General features: G+C 39.7%; 1 protein-coding gene across 1 annotated transcript; it reads left to right on the top strand.

The window, feature by feature from the left end:
• Nucleotides 1–2,437: 2,437 nt before the first annotated feature.
• On the top strand, nt 2,438–16,701 carry ybx1 (Y box binding protein 1). Its single transcript, XM_061975595.1, has 8 exons — nt 2,438–2,704; nt 6,752–6,815; nt 7,049–7,082; nt 11,915–12,004; nt 12,074–12,355; nt 12,604–12,689; nt 15,979–16,274; nt 16,369–16,701. The coding sequence occupies exons 1-7, from the start codon at nt 2,587–2,589 to the stop codon at nt 16,226–16,228; spliced, it is 924 nt and encodes a 307-aa protein (XP_061831579.1). The 5' UTR covers nt 2,438–2,586; the 3' UTR covers nt 16,229–16,274; nt 16,369–16,701.

A 16,701-nucleotide genomic window follows, 5' to 3' on the forward strand; every position in this document is an offset into this window, starting at 1 on the left:
GTATTGCGGGCCACTAAAAAACAAGATGTGAGCCGCAAATGGCCCCAGGGCCGCACTTTGGACATCCTTAATATAAGACGTCACTTATATTTTTTTATGTTTTATGCCTCATTCAGATGTACAGTATGTCCCGTGGAAAAAAATATATCTTGTTTGCTGGTGGTGTTTTTTCTTTCTATTTAGGTCTTCTTCATTGAAGACTTTGAATACAACTTCAGTGCAAACATTTTTGAAACACACAAAATACCACTGAACAAATAAAAGTTATTTGTTTTCAACAGTTGAATTATGACAAAGATACTTGCATGAACCAGTAGATTAAAATATACACCTTTGTCACATTTAGTTTTATAAGACAAGCATTTGTTTTGTTTTTTTAATACCTGGAAGCTATTATCCAAATAATTAGGAAATGTATTCCTGTATATTTCACTCTGTGGGAAGTTGATTTATACGCTGACTTTTTGGATTGAACTATAGCATTGAAATAAATTACGGTGATAGGTAATACCGCCTGAGTGAGTGTATGGCACACTAACTAGCTGTATTGACACTGCAATAATATTGTTTTGGTGGTTCATAATGGTCACCTGCTGAATGAACAAAGTCACAATTGATAAATTTGAAATACAATTATTTGGCAAATAATCAGTTTTTTTAGTGTAATTTATAGTAATAGCAAAATATTTGTATACATTTTTACTAATTTAATAAAGAATTATATGGCTAAACTGCCATGACTGCAAAACAATTATCATCACTGCCATAATAATAATGTTTATTTTGTGAAGATAGTTTAAAGCATACTTGCCAACCCTCCCGGATTTTCCGGGAGACTCCCGAAATTCAGCGCCTCTCCCGAAAACCTCCCGGGACAAATTTTCTCCCGAAAATCTCCTGAAATTTAGGCGGAGCTGGAGGCCACGCCCCCTCCAGCTCCATGCGGACCTGAGTGACGTGTTGACAGCCTGTTCTCACGTCCGCTTTCCCACCATATAAACAGCTAATGATCGAGGGCGAGTTCTTGGTTTCTTATGTGTGTTTATTGTAAGGCTGTTTCATTAACGTCCTCCCAGCGCAGCAACATACAACAACAGCAGTCAAGTTTTCGTCCCCGTAAAGCAGTTCGTCTGCCGTAAACAGCAATGTTGTGACACTTTTAAACAGGACAATACTGCCATCTACTGTACATGCATATGTGACCCACCCATAATGTGTCACATTTTTGTGTTGATTTATTTATTTTATTTTGTGGTTTGAATTTGTTTTTGGAGCTGTCATTACACATTTATCAGTATTCACATTGGTCAGTAGGGGGCAGTAGGGCGTTTCTTCCCAATTGAATGCTATCACCTGCAGACCGGAAGTGTCTTGTCATTCGGATGAGTGCGACCAGTCTGTGAACAATTGAAACGTCCTGTGTGCTTTTTCCTCCTGTATAACAGGTTAGTTTTGTTGAATCAACTCACTGAATAATATCCATGTGATCTTTATAAGTTTAAGTACACATTCTGATGGTGGAGCCTAACTCTAAAGTGTTTGTGAGTTGTAGTTTGTATTTGTGAATGCACAGCTGCAGTAATCAATACAAAAAGGCGACGTGAGTGCGCAATGTTTATATAGGAACTTCTGATCCTAATTCAGACTCCCAAATTAGAGCTCCCGTTTTCTTATTGATTTTATAATGTATATTTGTATAATGTGTGTGTTCTGAAATAGTGACAGAGAATAGAACATAGATGGACAATTCAACCCTTAACTCAACAATGAGTAGATGAGTGTTATGTGTGTGTATATGTGTAAATAAATGAACACTGAAATTCAAGTATTTCTTTTATTTATATATATATATATATATATAATAAAATATGTGTATATATATAGCTAGAATTCACTGAAAGTCAAGTATTTCCTATACATATATATACATCTTAACCACGCCCCCCCCGCCCCCCCCCCCACACACACACACACCTCCCGAAATCAGAGGTCTCAAGGTTGGCAAGTATGGTTTAAAGTAGTTTGTCATCAGCTTTTACAAAAAATATGTCCATAAACTTTTTGGGTGATTAAAGTTAAAATACGAGCAATGTACGGATAATATATTTATGCAGAAACGAAGGGGAAATAAGACAGTTGGCAAGTATGCGTTGTTGTCTATTATAACGAATTGGCAGCTATGGCGTGATTTGTGTTCCAAGTGTCAGATACGTCTGGCTGTGACATCACTAAGGGGCGGTGTGGTTTGGCAGGTACTCTGATTTAGCCAATCATCTTCGTCAAAAGCCTCGAACACCTAATGTGACGTTTTTATTAGCCAATGGGAGTACACTATCATTTCCGTCACAGGCCCTGAGCCAATCAAATCGCCAGCTGGGTGGTGCCCCTGTCCAGGAACTTTTCCCCGCACAGAGTCGCAGTCTGCCCAGTTCGATCGGCAACGGGAGCGGGAAGAAGAAAGCAGAGAGCCCGAAGGCAGTAGCCCCCCACCACCATCACCGCCGGCCCAGGTTACCATCTTGCACCGGGAGAGACAACAACAGAGAGCCGCCGCCGGCAGAAGCCATTTACCAACCAGTAGTCACCATGAGCAGCGAGGCCGAGATACAACAACAGCCGCAGCAGCCTGCTGTCGACGACGAGGAGGAGGAGAGCCCATCCAGCCCGGCAGCCGCAGCTTCCGTGGGGGATAAGAAGGTCATCGGTAAGATTCGTGCTGAAAAAGCAGGGAATTGGCTAATGTCAACAACCTTATACACCTTCTACTAAATACGGCAAGAATAAATAAAATATGGTGGATCTTCTTTTTACGTTACCTGCTGAGATATGTCAATGCACCGTGAAAGTTCCAAATGAAACCGGTAGTTAAAATGACTACATTAGTCATATTGTATCGTATTATAATCACATTCGCATGAGTAGTATAAGGGTTACCAATTCCGATTTAACAGTCGAACGTGCGGTGTGTTTTAAAGCACTTTACGCTCCAATTTAAACCGGCCTTCTGAACGTCAAACCGTGGAATGCAGTATGTTGCCGCCTCGGTGTTTCCACGGAGGCCTTATTTCTATCAAATAACCCTAAATTATAACAATTTAACACATGTCAGGAAGAACACATTTCACCCGCCGTAATTTGCCGTCACCGACCATTGCTCATTGCAAGCTAATGCTAACGGCTTGTCGCCCCCTTTGTTCACCCGTAAGCCCCTGGTTTTCTGTCGGCTTCGTTCCACGCTTAACCGCTCGCCAAAACAAAAACACCACCAAACACGGATGGCTTTAATTAAAACTTGAAGCGGCACCGTGCCCGGAATTAAGCCGAATTTCGACAGGGCTGACAGTGCGGCCTACTTAACGGCTACTGTGCTTGACGACTACGAAGCTAGCTGACGTTAGCCGTGCTAAGATACTTACAAGGCTGAACGGGGGACACGCAAAATGTCGGCCGAAATATCCCGAATTGTATTACTTCGACACGTTGTTCTTTTGTCTGCCTCAAACACATTCCGCACCAATATTTCCACGCGTGTGTTTACGACATAAGCTATCCGGTAAGCCGCGGTCGTTACAGCCACTTGGCCTCGTTTCAAGCACATGGTAGAGAAGCACTTGGCTAGTTAGCTTGTGCTAACGAGCTATCCTCGCTAATCTGTCATCACCACGTGTGATGGGTCCTAAGTATTGAAATGGGGTAGTTTACAGTTATTATAACATAAACACTCATACGTGTGCAGGTACATGTGAAGACAAAACATGTATGTTTATGTTAGAGTGCATTAAAACGACATTATTCCTCTACGTTTTCCCCACTTAATAAATCCACGTCTCAACCATGTCAAACGTGTTTAAAAAAAGAAGAAAAAAAAGCCAACTTTACTGTAAATTACCCTTTTATTAAATCAACATTTTAGTTGCACTGTAAATGAAAGGACCACATTTACAAGTTTAATGTATTATTAGTGGGGTGTGGGAAAAAATCGATTCCAATCCGAATCACGATTCTCACATTGTGCGATTCAGAATCGATTCTCATGTTTAAAAAATTTATTTTTTTATTTTATTTATTTATTAAATTTTTATTTATTTATTTTAAATTAATCAATCCAACAAAACAATACACAGCAATGCCATAACAATGCTATCCAATTCCTAAACCAAACCCAGCAACACTCAGAACTGCAATAAACAGAGCAATTGAGAGGAGACACATACACGACACGGAACAAACCAAAAGTAGTGAAACAAAAATGAATATTATCAACAACAGTATCAATATTAGTTACAATTTCAACATAGCAGTGATTAAAAATCCCTCCTTGACATTATCATTAGACATTTATAAAATAAAAATAAAAAGAACAAGTGTCACAGTGGCTTACACTTGCATCGCATCTCATAAGCTTGACAACACACTGTGTCCAATATTTTCACGAAGATAAAATAAGTCACATTTTTGGTTAATTTAATAGTTAAAACTAATTTACATTATTGCAATCAGTTGATAAAACATTGTCCTTTACAATTATAAAAGCTTTTTACAAAAATCTACTACTCTGCTTGCATGTCAGCAGACTGGGGTAGATCCTGCTGAAATCCTATGTATTGAATGAATAGAGAATCGATTTGAATCGGGGGGGGGAAAAATCGTTTTTGAATCGAGAATCGTGTTGAATTGAAAAAAAAATCGATTTTGAATGGAATCGTGACCCCCAAGAATCGATATTGAATCGAATCGTGAGACACCCAAAGATTCACAGCCCTAATTATTAGTAACTCTAGTAATTAAAACAAGACTGTTAATTCTCTACACTTTTCTATCACACAAATTCCCTTTCAATATAAGATTTTTTTTAATATGCTCACTTTTTTTCAACCGCTTCAAAACATTTCGCTCATTCGGAACATGCCCATCTAAATTCCAAATGTATCCCGCTTTGCCTGTTATCCAATACGCGTTCATCTAAATTGAACAATTCTGTCAAGTTTCCTGCTTCCTACAACTCAAACCAGCCGTGGACCCCGACACTTAAACAAGTTGAAAAACTTATTGGGGTGTTACCATTTAGTGGTCAATTGTACGGAATATGTACTGTACTGTGCAATCTACTAATAAAAGTTTCAATCAATCAAACACAAATTCCCTTTCAATATGAGATTTTTTTTTAAATATGCTCACTTTTTTTCAACCGCTTCAAAACATTTCGCTCATTCGGAACATGCCAATCTAAATTCCAAATGTATCCCGCTTTGCCTGTTATCCAACACGCGTTCATCTAAATTGAACAATTCTGTCAAGTTTCCTGCTTCCTTCAACTCAAACCAGCCGTGGACAAGTTGAAAAACTTATTCGGGTGTTACCATTTAGTGCTCAATTGTACGGAATATGTACTGTACTGTGTAATCCACTAATACAAGTTTCAATCAATCAACAATTTCCTAGTTTAAATTTGACGCATTCTAAAATGTTTTTGTAATTCCACACATTTCTCACAGCATTTCAACTCACATGTGATTTTTACATACATTTATATAGATTGCGTTTTCTAGGTAATATCGGTCGGTCACCTTGTAATAGGGGTCATTTAATCATTTAAAATACTTCCTTGTGGTCTACATAACATGTAATGGTAGTTCTTTCTTCCAAATTTTGGCTAGATTATTTTTTACAGACTGTTTTCAAGCTTCTTCCTGACATTCTCTTCAGAATGCACCGTTTTGTGGCTATTTATTTACGTGCCTCCACTTTGACTGCAATTTATCCATGACCACTTTGTTGCAGTTTTTAGTGCTTCCATAGCGAGTCTCCTGACTGATGTAGGTTTGAGCTATACACTACTTTGTATTAGAAAAAGCGTAGGATACATAGGCTTAGACAAAGTTTAATGATCCACAAGGGAAATTGTTCTACACAGTAGCTCAGTTACAAAGGATGGAAAGGATAATGCACAAAAAGAGGGCGAAAACAAAAGGTATAAAGTAGACTAAAATGTACCATAGTAGCAATATAAAGTATAAAATATATGTAATATTTACATATTATATAAACAGTATATAATGTGAAATGTGAATGAATGAACATGTATGAGCCAGTCTGCTCAACAAGTGGATAACAAAACAGAAGTAACACATTGACTACAATGGCGGACGTGGGTAAGGCACTCTGGGTACATTTCTACCATATATGGATAATCTGCTGACGTCACATAAGGCAAAAACGTCACAAGTCAGAGCGAAATTCCAAACTGTTCTTTTGGCGGAAGTATAAAAGAAGGCAAGTTTGTTTTATAAATATCCCTGCAATGCCTCCATGGTATAATTTCATATTTTTGGGACTAATGCAGATCCTAAATACACAACCGCTAGTACCAACTGGTAAGAAAAGTTGGTTTTGCGTAATAGGGCCCCTCTAACTTAGGACTCCACTTGAAAGGCTTATTATGCTAAGATGTCAGTAATAGGAGGTTGCATCCATCATTTGCCGCTGATTTTGTATACGCTGAGTAGAACATTATGTACTGTTGAGCTACAAAGTGCAGCTGGCACAGGGCAATCCTAAGGTCTAAAATAAGCGCAGCAGTTGGCAAGTTAAATATAACTTGCATTCTTTAGGTGACCCTGGTGAAGTTATTTGATGCCTATGCAGCCCTTGTGAGTAAAGGTCTTGTGTAGGATTGACTATAGGCAGTTTTGTGCCACGGTTCTGTTATTTTCCAGGTTTAAGCTGAGCCTCTGTCGTTTTCTCTTTGCAGCAACAAAAGTTTTGGGTACAGTCAAATGGTTCAACGTCAGGAACGGATATGGTTTCATCAATAGGTAAGAGGACCCCTATCACCCCACCACCCACGTCCCATCTGTGATTCCTAGAATCCTTTAAGTGTTTGAAGAAGACCAGCAGAATCCTATTATAAATGTGATTTGCTTACAGCGCTGATCGGACGATTTGTTACTGCCCCACTTAATTAATCCCTTGCACTTTGCTACTTTGGGCTGCAATCTGTCCATAGATGCAATGTTTCACTGTGCCATTTGATTTTTTTTTTCTTCAGGAACGACACAAAAGAGGACGTTTTTGTACACCAGGTAAGCAGAAGACACTTTTAAGCAATATATATCATTGCTGTCCTATGACAAGCCCTTTTTCTTTTTTACTCTAGAAGCATGTGAAATTTTCGCAGAAATAAACATTTTCGAGTCAAATTATTAACTCCGCCTTTTTAAATGTAATATCAATAAAAATGCGATCTAAACAAAATGTGTTGAATGCTTGCCTCGGCCGCAGGTACTTGGTGTTCCTCTTGCCTAAACGCCACTCTGAGTTGCAGGACCGGGAAAATGTTAGTGTCACAGAAAAAAGCCCGCCTGTTAGCTAACCATCTAGCTAACTTACTTACTTATCTTTCTTTGATCTCCGAGCCACAACATTGACGGCTGACTACTTTGCTGCCAATTATATTTGGATGATAACAATCCGAAAACCACCATTACCATACCAAACCAGTTGTACCGTATTTTTCAGACTATAAGTCGCACCGGCCGAAAATGCATAATAAAGAAGGGAAAAAACATATATAAGTCGCACTGGAGTATAAGTCTAATTTTTTGGGGAAATTTATTTGATAAAACCCAACACCAAGAATAGACATTTGAAAGGCAATTTAAAATAAATAAAGAATAGTGAACAGGCTGAATAAGTGTACGTTATATGACGCATAAATAACCAACTGAGGACGTGCCTGGTATGTTAACGTAACATATTATGGTAAGAGTCATACAAAAAACTATAACATATAGAACTTGCTATATACGTTTACCAAACAATCTGTCACTCCTAATCGCTAAATCCGATGAAATCTTATACGTCTAGTGTCTCACGTGAATGAGCTACATAATATTATTTGATATTTTACGGTAATGTGTTAATAATTTCACACATAAGTCGCTCCTGAAGATAAGTCGCACTATGAAAAAAACTCCTAGTCCGAAAAATACGGTAGTTCGAGAGTATTTATAAGTAGCCAGCGAGAAGATATATTTTTGATCTGACAGGTTGTAAACAAAGGTCACAACACCAGAAGTATATTAACTGGGGAGGCATGGCTAGAGATAAAGACGCCAAATAGGAAAAGTTTGCCGAGTTCTCTGCTTGTATGTTACATAATTTTACATTACATTTTCAATGATAATATTGTTAGTAAATTACCTTAAAAAAAAAAGAACAATTGTGTGGTACATTACATGGGACATGCAAGTGTCAAAAAGAGGTTGGTAGATGAGAATAAATCTAAATATGAAAAACAGTGTAAAACTGCATAGGGCTGGGCGATATGGCCTTTTTTTAATATCTCGATATTTTTAGGCCATATCGCGATACACTGAATATATCTCGATATTTTGCCTTAGCCTTGAATGAACACTTGATGCATATAATCACAGCAGTATGATGGTGCTATGTGTCTACATTAAAACATTCTTGTTCATACTGCATTAATATATGTTACTTTTAAACTTTCATTCAGAGAGGGAAATCACAACTAAGTAAATTTAGCAAAATTGTACTTATTAAACTGTTATTAAGCAGTGGCACAAACATTCATGTCATTTCCAAAACAGAAAGTGCAAGATTGTCAGAGACATTTTAAAACAAGTGCACTTTTGTGCATGATGACACACAAGTGTCACATAAAAATGAGCTGCATGTCAAATAGTATATGTCCTACGGTGTTGATGTGGAAATAGTTGCTTCGGCATTTAGTTGGTGTGGCACCGAACGGAGATGTTGACATAATTGTTCAACATATTCCCGCTTGAAGCCAAACCGCCGTCAGACGATGGACCCCGTGCTGTTTTTCTTGGGAATTAATTATTCCTCCATTTGTTAACCGATTCGCACCTTCTTTCTCTCGTATTACCACTCAAACCACACCGTAGCTAACGTTACTATGCCGCTACCTCTCGCTCCGCGGGAGCGTGTGACGTTGCTCACGTGACAGTATGTGACGTATGTAAGAAGGTGCGCTTGTTTTAAAGTCTCTGTGAGAAGGAGAGACAGGAAAGAGTGAGAAACGCATGCAGTTTAATGCCCGGCAGCTAAAAGCAACTGCGTGAGAACGTATACTCGAATATCACGATATAGTCATTTTCTATATCGCACAGAGACAAACCCGCGGTATATCGAGTATATCGATATATCGCCCAGCTCTAGAACTGCACCCAATTGCAGAAAATAGTCTTTATTTTCAAAATGTTCTTTTTGATTTGCATGGCAGCACTTTGTGCTGATAGAAATGTTCCTCTTTTTTTCCTCAAAAGGTGCTCACATCCCTGGCTATAAGTAAGAATTAGGGCTGTCAATAACGAGTTAACTCGTGTGATCAATCACAAAAAAATGACAATAATCATGTATATACGCAGATTAATTATGCAATTTATTTACTATACGGTCAGTGATCAGGTAAATGCATAGGCCCGTGGAAAGATGATAGAAGAGACTCAGACTGCAAATTTCACTTTAAAAGACAACCAGGTGGTACTTTAAGTAGGACGGTTACCACGTTTTGAGCAAAAAATGGTGTGCATTCAAGTAAAACATGTTAAAAAATGTTCCTGTATGACATTCTGACAAAACTGCATTTATATCCAAATATTGGGCTATTTTTTAAGCATATAAATTATGCATGCGAGTAATAACCTGAGATCAAACATTAACGCAGCATAAAAGTGTAAAAATAATTTAATCGCTGTAATTTTGACCTAAATTAGTAGTCTCATTCTTGTTAAAAATGTTTTGTGTTTTGGTTAAAATATGTTGTTAAACATAAAAACAAAGACACGACTGGCCCTGGGTCAAACGATAAAAGAACTTGATAAGATTTTTTTTAGTTGTGATTTCCTTCTCTACATGAAAGTTTAAAAGCAGCATATATGGATGCAGTATGAAGAAGAATGTTTTAATGTAGACACATAGAATCATCATACTGCTGTGATTATATGCATCAAGTGTTCATTCAAGGCTAAGGCAAAATATCGAGATATATATCGTGTATCGCGATATGGCCTTAAAATATTGCGATATTTAAAAAAAAAAAGGCCATATCGCCCAGCCCTAGTTCAATGATGCCATTTCTGTTTGTAATGTATAATTTTGTCTTATTTTGTGTTTATCCTTGAATAAACAGGTCAGTTTCTTGTTACCAACCATTGTGTATTATTCAAACTCACCTAATTCAGCTGGCTAGTTGTTATCAAGAGTACTAAAACCCATCCATCCATCCATCCATCCATTTTCTACCGCTTATTCCCTTTTGGCCCTTTAACACGAATCTGACAACTCCATCCATCCATCCATTTTCTACCGCTTATTCCCTTTTGGGGTCGCGGGGGGCGCTGGAGCCTATCTCAGCTACATTCGGGCGGAAGGCGGGGTACACCCTGGACAAGTCGCCACCTCATCGCAGGGCCAACGCAGATAGACAGACAACATTCACACTCACATGACAACTAAGTAGGCTAAATAACTTTAAACTTTAAAACATGCTCAGATAGGTCAGTATCGGATCGGAAGTGCAAAAACCTGGATCGGGACATCCCTAGTCTCCCTACTTGCCAGTGAGAAGTGCTGCAAAGTAACGAAAATTAGGAGGACACAATTATCACAAAGCCAAACATCCTGTTCTAATATTTCAGCTTCAAATTGGATGGCAATATGAGAATGCTGTGATGACAATAAACAACCTTGTTTTGTCAACTTGTAAAAAAAAAAAAAGGAAAATATGTTCAATATTTATTAAAGTTGCGTTTTTGCTTACAGAAATTAGTATTTTATTTTTGGTTTATTAATTTAGGATAACAATTATTTACCTTCCTATTACAGTACAATGGTAAACAATTATACAGTAATGACAAATAGGTTTTAATCCTTTTAAATTGTTAACTTGCATTAATAATATATATTATATTTACATTACATTATAAACACTGTATAGTTTTTTTTATCAATTATTTCTTCGGTTTAAAATAGAGATGTCCGATAATATCGGCCTGCCGATAAATGCGTTAAAATGTAATAACGGAAATTATCGGTATCGTTTTTTTAATTAAATCAACATAAAAACACAAGATACACTTACAATTAGTGCACCAACCCAAAAAACCTTCCTCCCCCATTTCGCACAAAAGGGTTGTTTCTTTCTGTTATTAATATTCTGGTTCCTACATTATATATCAATATATATCAATACAGTCTGGAAGGGATACAGTCCGTAAGCACTCATGATTGTGCGTGCTGCTGGTCCACTAATAGTACTATCCTTTAACAGTTAATTTTACTAATTTTCATTAATTACTAGTTTCTATGTAACTGTTTTTATATTGTTTTAATTTCTTTTTTATTCAAGAATTTTTTTTTAAATGTATTCATCTTATTTTATTAATTTAAAAAAAAAGTACCTTATCTTCACCATATCTGGTTGTCCAAATTAGGCATAATAATGTGTTAATTCCACGACTGTATATATCGGTATCGGTAATTAAAGAGTTGGACAATATCGGTTATCAGCAAAAAAGCCATTATCGGACATCCCTAGTTTAAAAGCATGATGTGGACAAATCCAATCCAATCCACTTTATTTATATAGCACATTTAAAGCTCAGTCTGTTTGCATATTCTGTATGGCACCTTGAGACGGGGATATGTTAACTGACAGTTTAAAAGTAACATGTCTTCACCTGTTATTTTGGCAGTTTTATGCATTTTTATGTTTAACACATAAAAGGCGCATGACAATCGCAATTTGAGAGAAAGTAATGTATTTTAGCCGTAGTCGTTGCTTTTTGTATGACACGTATGATAGTGTTTTGAAATGTGATGTCACAGGCCAGCACGTGTGTCTTATGTGTACTCTGCATCATTTCAGACAGCCATTAAGAAGAACAACCCGAGAAAATACCTCCGCAGTGTTGGTGATGGAGAAACTGTGGAGTTTGACGTAGTTGAGGGAGAGAAGGTACGTGAGCCTCTAATGTGGTACTGCGCTGTGACGCGTGTCCTAACAAAGTTCTCCCACCTGCAACAGGGGGCAGAGGCGGCAAATGTCACCGGTCCAGGGGGCGTGGCGGTCCAGGGGAGTAAGTACGCCGCTGACAGGAACCGCTACAGGCGCTACCCCCGAAGGAGGGGCCCACCCCGCGCCGGCGACTATCCGGAGAACTACCAGAGTGACGGAGAGGGCGAGCCGGTGCCCGGGGTCCGCGAGAAAGGCAGCCGGGACGGCGGCGAGAGCGCCCCCGAGGGAGACGTCCAGCAGCCGCAGCGCAGGCCGGCTTACCCTGGCAGACGGCGCTACCCGCCATACTTTGTACGTAAACCCTATGGCTGCCGGCCCCCATACATACACCACGCGGAGAGATTGCTGAGGTATGCCGTCACAGGGCGAGCATCCTGAAGCAGGCGTTCAGTACCACCACTCAACACGTGGTTGTGCTTTTAAAAACATTGTTGGTGTATCGGGGGTCACGCCAACACGCTACAAAACACGGCTTCAACTATAAACCTCGCAAAGTGACCGATTAAAAAAAAAAAATTCCCTGGTTTGCTTCTTTTCAGGCAGGCGAGGGCGACGAGAACCAGGGGGGTCCAGACCCGGGCAACAAACCAGTGAGGCAGAACTACTACAGAGGCTTCAGACCAAGGTTCACACCAAGGTTTTGCATGTTGGCTTCATTGACGCCAGGCTGCAACAGGAGACTCAAATGGTGGCCTTTTAGCTCTTTGAGCAGTTTTCTCTAATTGGGAGTTACGGTTAACCCCCCTAACCATGACCCCATGTAACGGGGCTCTATTGACTCAACTGCAGGGAGTCCCAGGCATCTATTGGGGAAAGTTGAGTAAAAAGTCTGAATGCTGCATACTACAGCACTTTGTCGTTCAACTCCCAACTTTACCGATGCCATGAGGTTGTTTATTACAACATACCGTATTTTTCGGATTATAAATCGCAGTTTTTTTCATAGTTTGGCCCGGGGTGCGACTTATGTGTGAAATTAACACATTACCGCAAAATATCAAATAATATTATTTATCTCATTCGCGTAAGAAACGAAGCAAATGTCAGCAATCGTCACACGCGTCAACCAATAAGAATTCGGTGGCGGTGCGTCATGGCAGAAGTGCATTGTGGGTCATGGGATGCTAACTGCTGCTACATCCGTAGCTATTAAAATTGATTATTTCAACATTGGCGGTAACTTATAAAAACTGAGAAGTGCTGAACTAAAATGGCACCGAAAAGGAAATCATATACCGTATTTTCCGCACCATAAGGCGCCCTGGGTTAAAAGCCGCGCCTTCAATGAACGGCATATTTCAAAACTTTGTCCACCTATAAGCCGCCCCGTGCTGTAAGCCGCATCTAACTGCGCTAAAGGAATGTCAAAAAAACAGTCAGATAGGTCAGTCAAACTTTAATAATATATTAAAAACCAGCGTTCTAACAACTCTGTTCACTCCCAAAATGTACGCAAATGTGCAATCACAAACATGGTAAAATTCAAAATAGTGCAGAGCAATAGCAACATAATGTTGCTCGAACGTTAATGTCACAACACACAAAATAAACATAGCGCTCACTTTCTGAAGTTATTCTTCATTCATAAATCCCTCGAATTCTTCTCCTTCGTGTCCGAATTGAAAAGTTGGGCGAATGTGGGATCCAAAATGGCCGGCTCCGTCTCGTCGAAGTAATCGGAGTCAGTGTCGCTGTTGTCCAGCAGTTCTGTGAATCCTGCCTTCCGGAAAGCTCGGACCACAGTTGTGACCGAAATATCTGCCCAGGCATTTACGATCCACTGGCAGATGTTGGCGTCGTCTGGCGCTGTCTCCCTGTCTTAGTGAAAGTGATGTTGGCGTCGTCTGGCGCTGTCTCCCTGTCTTAGTGAAGGTGTGTTCGCCTTCTGTCATCCATTGTTCCCACGCAGTTAGCAGTCTAGCTTCGAATGCCCTGTTGACACCAATATGTAGCGGCTGGAGGTCTTTTGTCAATCCACCCGGAATGACGGCGAGTATTGAATTAAGCGCGTAAGCGTGTCTCTTAATGTGATGTTATGAGCTAGCAAATATAACAACTACACTACCCAGCATGCAACGATAATGACGAGCATGCGCGGTAGCCCTGAGAAGCGTTGTTGTATGCTGGCAGTTAGAATGTGGTTATGAGCACGCTGTGAGTAAACGTTGAGAACTCAGGTAACACGCCTCGTCTGCATTATTTATAATTAGACAGACAACACACTTAATAGGAGCCATTTTGGGGTCTTTACATAAACACACAAATGGAAATGAAACGTCACATATCCCAGCATGCACCGCGCGCTTCTTCTACGGGGAAAAAAGATGGCGGCTGTTTACCGTAGTTGCGAGACCGAAACTTTATGAAAATTAATATTAATATTAACCCATATATAAGACGCACCGGATTATAAGGCGCACTGTCAGCTTTTGAGAAAATTTGTGGTTTTTAGGTGCGCCTTATAGTGCAGTGCGGAAAATACGGTACTGCAGATTACAAGCCGGACGAAGTGAAATATGCAGCAGAGAACGGCGATCAAGCAGCAGAAAGAAAGGAAACGGCGCATACCCGAGGCGATACCGGGGAGGAAGATTTCATGGGATTTAGCGATTAGGAGTGACAGATTGTTTGGTAAACGTATAGCATGTTCTATATGTTATAGTTATTTGAATGACTCTTACCATAATATGTTACGTTAACATACCAGGCACGTTCTCAGTTGGTTATTTATGCCTCATATAACACTAGGGATGATGTTTGATAAGAAATTATCCAGTTCGAGCCCATTATCGAATCCTCTTAACGAACCGATTCCTTATCGATTCTCTTAGGTTGTTGTATATGGAAAAAAACACAATATTTGATTTAACTCACTTTTATTTTATAAGAAAAAAATAAAATAAATAAATAAATATTGACTGTTACCCCCCCCCCCCAAAAAATAAAATAAATACATATTGACTGTTGTTACCCAAAGTATATTAAGTGGGATTTTTCCAGAAAAACTAATATATACAGTAACACAAAAACAACCTGTCTCTCTGATCACTATAGGTGAATAGCCATGCCTTGAGGCGTTTTTTTTCCGGTCCATTATTTTTGCTGCTTGTGTGACATCACAGGAAATGACGTAGCTCAGTCCAATGACTGAGCTACGTCATTTCCATTTCTTGTGGGACGGGATTCGTTCCCAGGGATTCAAATAAAGAACCAACTCTTTTTCTTTACTATAGTGGCCTCGATAACGGAAACCGGTTCTCAAAAAGGGATTTGAGTCCATGGAATCGGTTCTTTTCTTATCAAACAACCGGGGGAACCGGTTTCGAACATCACCCCTACATATAACGTACACTTATTCAGCCTGTTCACTATTTATTTATATTGAATTGCCTTTCAAATGTCTATTCTTAGTGATGGATTTTATCAAATAAATTTCCCCCAAAAATGCGACTTAAACTCCAGTGCGACGTGTATGTTTTTTTCCTTCTTTATTATACATTTTCGGCCGGTGCGACTTATAGTCCGAAAAATACGGTAACTGTAATTATCGTTACCTGGATTCATGAAGGCCCAGCATTTATCAAAGCGGGCCGCTATTTGGGAAAGCCGTTTAATCTCAGAATGCTTGTGAAGTAATCATTGAAAAGCACGACTCAACTTGTGTAAAAGTGCTGACCTGGTAAAGTTTGAAATGAAGCCCAACATGTTGTATTGGTGCGCCGTTAAGTCACCTCCACAGCATCGGCAAAGTCCACCTTCAAAGCCATCCTTGTATTTGAAAGAAAACGCCTAAATGGTGACTCCTTTTAGTGCAGCCTAACCTCAAATTGCAGCTGTGCATCCAAAATGTCGATTCGTTTCTACATCGCATCTTGTCGCCTTTGATATGCACTAACTGCTGGAAGTCCACCCAGGGGTCCACCTCGTCCCAGACCGGTGCGGGACAACGAGGAGGACAAGGAGAATCAGGGCGGCGAAGGGGGTCAGAACCAGCAGCCCCGCCAGCGGCGCTATCGCCGAAACGTCAACTACCGCCGCAGACCACGCCCACCGACTGGCAGCGACGGCAAACCCGGCCAGGACACCAAGGAGGCCAAGGCAGGAGGCGACGCCTCTGTAGAGAAAACGTCCGCTCCCGAGGCCCAGCAGGGTGGGACTGAGTAGGAAACAACCTGTCTGCCGGCACCTACCATCTTTTACCATCGTCCGGGTGAGTCCTGACCCAGCATTGAAGCACATTCACAGAAAGAAAAACGATGAGTCGGCAGGTGGTGGACTAAAATTCCACCTTTTTTCCTCCCCAGTTTTTTTTGTCAACAAGAAGAAACATCAAAGATCTGAGCAATAAAGATTTGACTTGACGACCGTCACAAGCTTGCACCATGCATTTGACCAGATTACCACTGATTGCCTGCAGGATCTATGCAGACTTGTTCTTTTCCTTCTTTTTATGTGACAGTTCCAAAACATTTTGGGGAAACGACACGTTTTTCTAAATCTGTCCTAAGTTTTTACACCAAATGGTTTTTCAAGAAAAAATAAATTTGATATTTGGTCAGTTTGACGTTTTTAAATAACTTTTTATGTACACAAACGTTTTAACAAAATGCAAGCTCAAATAAAAGTTAAAAAACCAA

Source organism: Nerophis lumbriciformis, linkage group LG01 (genome assembly GCF_033978685.3).
Source record: "Nerophis lumbriciformis linkage group LG01, RoL_Nlum_v2.1, whole genome shotgun sequence".
Classification (NCBI taxonomy): Eukaryota; Metazoa; Chordata; class Actinopteri; order Syngnathiformes; family Syngnathidae; genus Nerophis; species Nerophis lumbriciformis.